General features: G+C 49.8%; 1 protein-coding gene across 1 annotated transcript in view; it reads right to left on the bottom strand.

Moving 5' to 3' along the window:
• Positions 1–707: 707 nt before the first annotated feature.
• The window catches only part of Galnt12 (polypeptide N-acetylgalactosaminyltransferase 12), a 28,367-nt gene continuing 17,941 nt past the window's right edge, over positions 708–11,133 (bottom strand). The window contains exons 6-10 of the mRNA XM_038347994.1: positions 10,656–10,832; positions 7,637–7,768; positions 6,040–6,153; positions 3,305–3,451; positions 708–1,251 (exon numbers count right to left, since the gene is read on the bottom strand). Coding sequence (XP_038203922.1) covers positions 1,114–1,251; positions 3,305–3,451; positions 6,040–6,153; positions 7,637–7,768; positions 10,656–10,832 — 708 coding nt within the window. The 3' untranslated portion in view covers positions 708–1,113. The remainder of the gene's footprint in view (positions 1,252–3,304; positions 3,452–6,039; positions 6,154–7,636; positions 7,769–10,655; positions 10,833–11,133) is intronic.

Here is an 11,133-nt window from a genome sequence, read left to right as displayed (position 1 = left end):
GCTAGAGACATGAGGTGACACTTTTTAAGGAATCGTGTGTGTGTGTGTGTGTGTTTCTACAATGGACGGGGACAAAAATAAGATCTGCAGTCTGCCTTCTCACTGAGGCTTTCTTCAGACAGGGTCTTCTGTAGCCCAGGCTGACCTCAAACCCTCTGTGTAGCTGGTGATAACTTTGAACTTCTGATCCTCCTACCTCCACTTCCTAAGTGCTGGGATTAAGGGGTGTGCCACCAAGCCTATTTTAAAAAGCATGGGGTTCCGGGGATTGAACACAGGGCCTTGTGCATGCTAGGCAGGCACCCTACAACTGACCTACACCCCGAGCTCACTGATGGTATTTTTAATCGTTCTACTGGCTATACCAAGTTGACGAACTCTGGGAGCTGATCTAGGATCATCCAGACATCGGGACTTTGGGGTGATAAAAATGACAGGTGACATAAACATGTCTTAAAGTCACAGTGGCTAAGCACGACTGAAAGTCACCAGCCACCCTCCCACCAGGCATCTGTTGGAAATACACTCTCAAGTTCGGATGATCTTGGTATGCCATATTGTTTCTCTGAAATTTCAGATTTGGCTAGTCTGTTTGGGTCAATATAAACATGACGATCGTTTTGACTGTGGCAGCAACACGTACGCAAAAAGCATTCTTTATTATATTATAAGTGTAGACCGTCTCATCTAGCTTACACCGGAAGAAATCAATGCAAGGTTTCTAGTGTCCATCTCAGCCCACTGAGAAAACGCTAACTCGACGTTTGAGGTATTATCTGTTTGTGCGACCTGGGAATCTTCATAAGTACCAAAATAAAATATTTACCTTTTGGTTAGTGAGAATAATAGGCACCATTGTGAAAGGCACATCTTGATAGAAAAAAAAAATATCACAATTAACCTTTCCAAATACCAAAGGTAAACTCTTAGGATTGCCCTTAGAAAACAGGGTACTGGGAGACATTTTTAAAGTTTTCGAAGCCTGTACAAAGCTTATTCACATTCTCATGAAGACCAACATATTCACAAATGGCAACTATGTACTTCCTACACCTCATTGGGTGCAGAGTCCGCGGCCAGGATGGGCTCCTTCCTTGACAAGGCGACGCATGGTCACACGTGTTCCTTGAAGAACCATTTCTGTTTGTCTGAGTTGGTGCAGTCCCGCAAGAGTGGGGCAAAGCCTTGGCCAAGCTCCTTCTGTGCGGCTTTGACGCATTTCCCGGTCTGCTTGTGAACTAAAGTGCCGTCCTACAAATGACAACAGACGTGGCATGTTCAAGATGACTTAGTGACTCCTCAGAAAAGCCTCGGCTCCTGCAAGGCAGGTTTTGAAGATCCCAGGGAGCGATTTTTAGCCTTTCAGAAATGTGTCAGCCACGCAAAACAGCGCCACCTGCTGGCTACTCAAGAGGATGGGTCAGCGCTTCTAGCTTGCTCAGTAAAATCACAACCAAGATCCTTTATTTACCTCCCCTTGTGCCTCTTCATTACCTAACTCCATCCCTGATGGCTTCCTTCTCCTGAGCATTTTAATAGAGTCAGGAGACCTGTCCATACTCCTTACTTGTCTGCAGCTGGATTGGTGACCTGGTTGCCTGTTCCTAGCCTCCGTGAGAGGCAGTGGGTTCTCTACTGGTCCCAGTTTCACAAGGTGTAGCCATCTTTAATGGCCCTGTCTCTCTCTCCACACCCTTGCCTAGGGCATGGGGAGTCTCTCTTTGCTGTATAACTTGTCCTCCCTCTCGTTGTATAAGCTGTACCCCTGTAAGGAATTTAACAAAGGCCCTGACAGAACACATAACCTCCCAGTTCTGGGGGACAGGACCAGTCAACAGCTAAGATGCTGCTAACCCCAACCCTTGCAGGATCCCACCTACCTTCCCGAGGAAGCTAAAAGTAAGCAACTCCCTAAAGCATCTCTCTGGCCAGCCTTCTATACAAATTTACTTCTTAAGTGATCACAGAACTTTAAGGTAAAATTATTTGTGTGAGTGTATGTGTGTGTATATGTGTATGCACAAGTGTGCATGTGTGTGGATGTAGGTGTGTGTGTGTGTGTAGGTGTGTGTGTGTGTGTGTGTGTGTGTGTGTACTCATAGGCATATGTGCATGCAGAGACCAGAGGAAGACATGGTGTCACCCCATCTTCTTTGCTTGAGACAGGGTCCCTCCTGAATCCCAACTTCACCAATTTAAACTTGGTCAGCTTGTTCTGGGGATCCCCTATCTCTGACTCCCAAGTGCTGCCTCCCATGTGGCTGTCACACCCCTTTGTCCTTTATGTGGGTACTGGAGATCTGAACTCCTGTCCTCTTGGTCATATGACAAGTGCTTTATCTACTGAGCCATCTCTCCAGCCCTTCAGTGAAATTCCTAATGCTTACTATGGATGCCAAATGAAAAGAGACGAGGATAACAGACTGTGGAGTGTGAGGATCAGGGCTTTGCCGGTCTGGAGCTCAAAATCCTCCTGCCTCAGCTTCCTGAGTGCTGGGATTAGAGGAGTCGCTACCATACCCAGGTCTTATTTTCTTCTGTCAAACAGGCAACACTGCAGGCCTCAGCTCTCCCAGGAAGCCTGCAAACCCCACTGTTTACTATTACGTATTTCGACTTCGAGTGGGATTTCAGAACAACCCATTTTGAGCAATGTGGAGCAATCTCTGTCTACCCCTGAGGCCAGTAGGGAATAGATACTGAAAGATAACTCATTTTTGTTCGGACTTTTTTTCCTCGAGCACTTTGTCTTACCACAAGCCTGCTGCAAATGGGCCGAGGGCCTGTGCCTTCTAGGTGTGCAATGACATCAAACTCTCAGTCAACAGTATCTGGAAAACCAGCTCCATCCCAGAGTGTCTGCTTGGTTACCTCCACGAGTCTCTGTAGGGCAGGAAGCCCTGGGAACCCACCGAGTCCTTCCAGAGAAGGACAGGGATGTTATTAACAAGCCCATTTCAGAGCGAGGGTGAAGAGGCTCAGAGAAGCAGGTGATTCACGCTTGGGTCTAAGCTTAAGTCCCGGCACTTACACCATTATGGCACTTGAATTAACAACGCCACCTCATTCCCATACATCTGTGACCGCTCTGCTTTCTATTACAACCCGCTGTAGCTCATGTGATTGAAAGAGAAGAAAGCCCCACTGTCACCAGAAGCCATAGACTGACCCTACAGTCCCCTCCAGGTGTCAGAGTGTGGTTTCCAGTGTCTGAGGCCCACTGGGACCAGGCTAGAGAGCACGCCTGGCTTCCACGCTGTCTTACAGACCTGGAGGGATGGCAGAGGGCTACACACTCACTGACCTCGTGTAGGATGAATTCCTGATTCTCCGGGACGGTGTCCTTGCAGAGGTGCATGACAAGGGCATCCTTCCCTTCCTCCACAGCTACGCAGGCCTCGGGCTGGCGGGTGTTGTAGCGTATTTCTTTCTGGGATGTGTACTCGAAAAACTAACAACAGGGTGACCAACATGTGTCAGTTTACCTTGCGATGTGGAAGAAGATGCCCTGAGCAAGACCACCTAGGGCAGCAGTTCCCAACCTGCATATCAGATAGTCACATCACGATTCACAACGTGAGCACAATTACAGTTATGAAGTAGCAACGAAAATAATTGTATGGTTGGGGTTCCAACATGAGGAACTGTACTGAAGGATCGCAACACTAGGAAGGTTGAGAACCACTGATTTAGGGGGAATAGTGAGGTAGATTGGACCACCACCACCCCATCCCACCACCGCCATGACCGTGTTAGGGCTCCAGGTGTCTTGGGGCGCTGTACTGGCCTCTAACACAGTGCTTGGTCAGTGCAGTACAGCGTTCCTCTCTTGCACAACCCATTTACTAGACAGTGAGGGTGGGTTGTTAGTGGGAAAGAAAATGGACCTGTCTTAGAGGCTGTCTGCAACCTCGAGCAGCCAATTCTCCTTGGACTCCCTCTCTTTCTCTTCCATTTAAATGGCTGTTAAAAAGGCCTGGAAGATTTGGGGGAAGGGGTACAGCTTAGTGGTAGAGCATTTGATTAGTGTGGGCCAGGTCCTTGGCTTAACACCTCACCCCATCCCATAAAAGATGTCTCTCATCCCAGGCAACCTTTTGTACTCTGGTGTGCCTGGCAACTCTCTACAATACCTGGGAAATATCCTGGTCCCTGGTCCCACTGCATAGTGGGAATAAGGGTTCTTTCTCTCTCACAAGGGCCCAAGAAGCTATACTTCTTAATACTTTTGACAAGGCGGCTTCCCCTGCCTCTAATACAGGTGGTTCCAAGGCACATGGTACAATGCTTCTCCATCCATTCAGGGTGAGATGGGCCTGAACTCCGAGGGTCCTAGATGGATACCATTAGCTTGGAGGAGCAGGATACTAAGTATTGAAGAGCCCAAATAATCTAAGGCTGGCGGGGGGGGGGGGAGGGGTGTGGGCAGAGTGATGGAAGTTTGGAAGTTCAGGCTAGAAGGAGGCTTATGGTCAAACGGTCAACAGGAGTGAGAGAAAAATGTTATGTCTCCATCTCTCCATCTTCAGGTGTCTGGGGACCCCAGAGCAGGGAAGCTCTCAAGTCCCAAACCAACACATCCTCTGCATCCTGGTGGTGAGCCACTCTGGCACATGAACCTGCTTTCCTAGGCTTCTCCCGCTCTAGGCCTCAGAAACCCTAAAACTGAGCCTCTCTGCCCAGCCTGACCCACAGCACTTCAACCAGAAGGATCGACCTGGGCCCCACCTGAGGCAATCTTCCCAACACTGCTTTGATACACCATGCATCAAAACCTATCTTATTTAAGAATTAATTCTGGAGCTGGCTCACAGTTAAAGGTGCTTGCCACCAACCCTGGTGACCCGAGTTCAAACCCCAGAACCCACAAAGTAAAAGGAGAGAACCAACTCTCACAAGCTGTCCTCTGACTTCACACTTGTTTCATGGCTTATGCATGCCCACGTACATACGTGTACACACACACACACACACACACACACACACACACACACACACACGTGATCTTTAAAAAAATTGAAAGGATCTAATTTTCTTCTTTCTGATCCAAGTTGATGACAGAGTTACTTTCAATGACGGAAACAGAGAGGCAAACAACCAGTTAACTAGACAATAATAAAAGCATCACATCAAAGATCGAGAGGAAACATGGAGGGACACCTTCAAAAGACGTCTGACAAGATATACATAACTAAGCTGCGCTGTAACGACCGATAGCACACAACCCACAGCTTTCACGCCAACACAGGAGGGAAGAAAACATACGTTCATCTCAGTTGTCCCTCTGGGGCTTGTCCCCTACCCCTCCCTACTTTCTGTATTATAACACTTGGATGGATTCCTAAAGTGATGCACCACTGGCTGGTGGTGCAGAGGAAGAGGGGGCATCACTGGAGGAAGCAAGGCTTGGGGGATGTCCTTGGGACCACATCTTGCCCTCCACCATTCTCCTTTTCTCTCTCCCGACCCCATGACGTGAACTGCTCTCCCCACCTCGCTTTCCTGTTACCACGACGTTCTGCCCAGACACCCAGGGCCAAGCCACCACGAGCTGAACCCTCTGAAACCCTGAGCCCGAATAAGACCTCACGCCCTTGGGTTCTTTCTGTAGCGCTGACTCCACGGTGATGGAAACCAGCAAGTCCCACACGCTGGACTAGTGCTTTGCCACTGAGTTGTAGTCCAACAGGAAAGACAAACCAACCAAACCCAAATATTTAATTTCCTGAAGAACACACAGAGGGCTGGTGAGATGGGTCGGCTGGTAAAGGATCTGATGGTCGAGCTCTCTCCCTGGGACCCACATGGTAGTAGCAGAAAACAGAATCTAGCCATGATTTCCCTCTCTCTCTCTCTCTCTCTCTCTCTCTCTCTCTCTCTCTCTCTCTCTCTCACACACACACACACACACACACACTGTAGGCACACGGACACACACACATACACAAGTAAATAAGTAAATAAATACAATTAAAAAGTTGTTTTTAAATAAAGAAGAGTGGCAAAGCTTGCCCCTTGCCCCTTGAGGCCCATACCTACCTGGTTCTGCCCCATCCCATGGCAAAGGTACAGAAGGACCTGGTGGCCATCGACTTGGTTTTCATTGGGAGGGTTATAGTCAAGGCAGTACCCTTTGAGTCCCTTGTTCTGGAGCTAAACAAGACACAAAGGTGAAACCTGGGTCTGGATTTCTACACACCAAGTGACTTTAATGGGGAGACCCCGGCGAAATGAGCCCTTCCCCATTTGTCTAGCTCTCTCTGGTCATTATGCACTCCCGTGTAGACAACAGCTGGGAACTTGGCCCCAGTTTAAGATGACAAACCCCTGGCCTGAAAACTCACATCTCTAGTTCTCAGCCCACAGCCTTACCGCTGCCCTGGCCCAAATGTCTCTGGGTCATGACCTCACTTCTCTGGTAAAGAGAGGTGGAGGAGAGAGCTGCAGCTTACAGACTGCACCTTGAGTGGGACACTCCACAGACAACCGAGCCTGGTTTTCTGTTTTTTGTTTGTTTTCTCAGCATGGTAAAAGCAGGTCATGATGAGGAAATGCGGAGGTGTGGCTCGGGCTAACGGAGATTTCTGAAGCGAGACGTGACCGTCCAACCTAGTGTGGGGAGTCCCACTAGAACCTGCAGCCACCCCAAGAGCATCCTCAGAAACTGGAGAAGCGGGCATTATGATGGCAGTGTAAACAGCAGCGAGGCTTAGTGGCTCGATGGTGGGCCATGGTAATGGTCTAATTCCTAAGATGGGGCCACATTTACAAAGATGCACACCCAAATGCACAGGCGTGAAAGACATGGCACCTGGGGTCTGACCCAATAGACAAAAACACCAGTGGCGGGACAAGGCGGGGTGAAGGGGGAGGGAGCAGGAGGAATGGAGTCTTGAATATTCGAGAATCGCAGGGACAAGACTCCTCATTTCCGGGGGTTGGTACATTTGAACATTTTCATATGGAAAACAGAACACTAAAACCTGGCTTTGCGGTTATCCAAAATAAAACCCCAGCTCTTCAGACAAGCAACAGTGGAGAAGCCCACATGAGATCGTCTGCCTCCCAGCAAAAGCAAGACTCTTGTCTTAGTTGGCCTTGTTCCGTAAACATTTCTTGGAGGTTTTCAGAAGTACTGGAAGGGAGACTTGTGCCTCCGCGATTGCTTCTGTGGTTCCTACGGGTTGGGAATGACTGCCGAGTCAGGGCCATTGAGACTAAAAGTAATCTGAAAATACTAGCAAAAATTAAGACCTTCCCCACCCCCGAATAGTAATTATTAACTGGAGAGATGCTCAATGCGCACCAGCATTTCCGCACAGGTCTAATGACCTGAATTTGATCTCCAGACCCCACAAAATTACAGAAGAGAAACCACTCCTGAGAGCCCTTCCTTGATCTCCACATGCACCACAACACCCCACCTATTAAACAACGACAAAGGGTAGCTCATCCTTGCCAATTCCCAGTCCTGACATTCGATGCTCAAGGGGAAAGGAAAAGACAATGCACCATCACACCAGAGGGCTGGGATGGAGGAGGTCTGTGGTCCCCACAGATGGGGATTTTCTCTCCCAGGATCATTCTTCAGACCCAAGATGGGGCAACAGCCAACTCGCCACGGCTCACCGCTTACCATCCCGAAGAAGCCAGGCCTGTCCTCTGGCACGTGAAGTTCTGGGTACACCGTCTCCAGGAACCACCGGAAGTCTTTACACTGGAGCTTGGCCCGAAGCTTCTTCCTCTCCGTCACGTCCCCAAAGGGTTCCTGAGAAAACAGAATGGTTGATTCCCCAGGGCCCCGGAGCCATCCTGCCTGATGTCACTAAGCTGGGTGCTGGGCACAGACTGTTCAAGCAGTCATAGTGCTTGGTTTGTGAGGAGAAAACGGAACACCACACATTGTCCCCCAAACTCCATATGCATGCCACGGCCTGTTCACACACGCTTGCAGCGAAACTAATTACATGGAGTTGACTTTGAAAAGAAAGACCCAGGGGACAGAAATATGAAGGAACCCAGATACTTATTGTCCTTTTGGGGAGGATCACGTGTCAGCCTTAGATAGCACATTAGAACAGGGACAGTCACATCACATGCAACAAGCAGAAGAGACTGTTATACTGTCAGAGCTTGCGAGCCAAACGCAAAGCCTGCATCAGCATCCTGGACCATGCGCCATTGTGGACTCTGTGACCACGGTCCATCCTCATGCCCAACCAGAAGAATGCCATGGCTTAGGCTGTGCCCTCCTTATCATTGATATCTGAGTATTCACTCACAGACACAGACATGGGTCCTAGGTATTATCACAAGTACACTTATTAGTGGGAGATCAATGCTTGGGCAAGCAAGCTTCTGAAAGTTTGACTTCACAGGCAAACCCTCTGTAAGTAAAGCCTGCCACCATGGGGCACAGCAACTTTTCACAGGAACAACAGTGAGGACTGAGATATGAATGTCCTTGCTCTAATGTGTCACCCTTTTGAAGACGGACAAGTGACACCAAGGAAGGGCAGCAAGTGTCTGGGTGTCACACTTCCAATTTCTACTCCCCCGTTCTTTTTAAAGCAATGTTGAATTTACTCTGTGTGAGCGTGTGTGCAAATGCCATGGTGTGCATGCGGAGACGAGAGGACAGTGTGTGACAGCCAGTTCTTTCCTTCCACCATGTGGATCCCGGGGACTGAACTCGGGTCTTTTGACTTGGTGGCAAGCCCCTTTTTATCCACTGAGCCATCTCACTGCTCCTGAAAGTCCTTTCTTTAATGAGTCACTGCGCCCTAGCTTTGACCAAAACCCATCTTCAAACACAGCGCACCAGGCACTGAGCCCACAGTGCACTCAACATTCCTCTCACATTCTTGTGTGGAGCAGGGTGCACTTTGAGAACAGCGACCTCGAGTTCCTGGATGGGTGGCAGTGAGGAACAGGTGTTTTACTCTGCTGCACTAGACAAGACAGAGGAAGCTGAGGCAAATGACCGTGGAGTCCCTGAGGCACAGGACCATGTAGGAGATTGGACTGTTGGCTCCTGAGTTCAGTAGAGCTGAGAGAGAGGCACCCTGGAACACGCAGGCCCCAGTCCTGCTGCCACCTCCTGTAAGCTAGCAGGCCTTTGGTAGGTTCCTCCAGTTTCTCAGTCTCCCCCCTCCCTTCTTCCTCCTCTTCCCCCACCCCCTGGGCTTCAGATTTTTCGTCTATCAAATGAGGACTTGGTAGCTACCCTGCAGGGCTGCTGGGAGGCCTCAGGAGAAATTTCTATCAAGGGCCAGGACAGATGTCTTGGAGAAGACTTCCTTGTGTCGCCAAGTGGCCCTCTGCAGTGCAAAGCTGGCATCTGACTTAGAGAGTTTGCTGGTATAGAGGAATGGGCCCAAAGCCTTGTGGGGAGCAAAGGGCAAATCCACATGTCCCTAAGGCAAGGGCAGAATGAGGCCAGAGGCATAAGCTGCCCCCCGAGCTATGTGTCTAAGGGGAGACGCTGGCTCACTCTCACAATGCCTCCCATCAGTATGTGGGCTCAGCTCAGCTTAGTGTGGTTGGAGTCCATGGGGGCAGCAATGCAGCTATGGAAGAATAACATGGACCCAACCACGCCAGTTACAAAGAGGGAAGCCAGGACACCTGCACCACGGCCAACAGATGGCACGACACAGCCCGGACTGGCTATGCCAGCACAGTCAAGCCTGGATATTCTTTGGTTCTGTACTTGCAAATTCACCTGCAGGCCAAGATTGGTTTGCAACCGTGTGCTTTCACAGTCAGAGACATTCATAAACTTCAACTCATCCGGCACATATGCTTCCGGGAAGATCTAACAGGGCCATGCTCCGCCTTCCTGTTCTGCTCTCACACTGTACACGTGTGTCTTTCCCACGATCTATTGGGACCTTGTTTTTCACCATGTGTTGCTGACTTTACCAGTCATCAACACTGACCCCACAATCAGTGTGTCTTGCATTCCTAAATCTAAGAAAGTGATGTGGGGCTAACGATATGGTTCAGCTATTAAGGGCACTTGCCACCAAGCCTGACACCATGAGTTCAATTCCTGGAACCCACATGATAGCAGGAGAGAAGCAACTCCCCAGAGCCGTCCTCTGATCGCAACACATGTACTGCACCATGCATGCATGCACCTAAGCATAAACACACACATACACATGAACATACATTCACATGGGGACACACATACATGCACATATCAATAAATAAAGGTAAAAGAAGGCTGTGATATGTCTCACAGGGAAAATGCTTGTTATGTAAGAGCTGTTCAGACACCAGTTACAGTGCCCTTGGCCATGAGGTCAGTGCTGATGAACCAACGATATATAATAAATTAAGTGCCCTGAAACAGAAATACACATAACAACAGTCCCAACTGGCTGGCAAAGCTGTTATGTCTGAGTCTCACAGGAACCTAACTGTGCTAGGAGCAATGGCATGGAATCACTGGTTCAGGATTTGCATGGCTCTGTGGACAGTGAGAATCAACTGGGTATTAGCATGAATGAAGACTAGGTTTTCCCACGCTATATCAGAATGGCCCAGTTGGCCCCTGTTCTTAGAACCAGATTGACTTTGCTGGAGAAGCCGGACCATGGGCCTTGGTTCCCAGGAGACAGGTGGTGCCCACGTGGGGAGAGACTCACCAGGCGGGCCCGGGGATTGCGGTGGTAGTAGAGTTCTTTAAACTCGTCCATCCACACTTCCGCAGCTCGGACACTGTTGGCCAGGGCCTTGCTGCGCGAATAGGGAGCTTGCTTGGGGAACACGTGGCCCACATGCGAGCAGGGGTGTGTTTCCAGAGTGCCACCACACTGCCAGATCTGTAAGGGAGAGGAGAGAGGCCACACGGTAGGCGAGGAATAGCTGCTGGTCCACAAGGGAGGGCAGCCAGGAGGCGGCAGCCACCAAGGTGCTCAGCCTTCACAGGGACAGAGGCTGCTTGCCAGCCTGCACTTGACAACAAGGGAAAGAGCAAGAAAGCATGCCCGGGACAGACAAGCCACAGGAGTCAAGAACCCCAAAGCCCAGGCAATAAAGTTCATGCACTTGACCCGGGAGGGCCGGAGAGACCTTGCCGGCGACACACTTTCTCGGCGGGTCAGACATATCTTCATTACCTGG

The sequence above is a fragment of the Arvicola amphibius genome, chromosome 11, assembly GCF_903992535.2.
Source record: "Arvicola amphibius chromosome 11, mArvAmp1.2, whole genome shotgun sequence".
Lineage (NCBI taxonomy): Eukaryota > Metazoa > Chordata > Mammalia > Rodentia > Cricetidae > Arvicola > Arvicola amphibius.
This window is presented reverse-complemented; position numbering and strand designations above follow the sequence as displayed.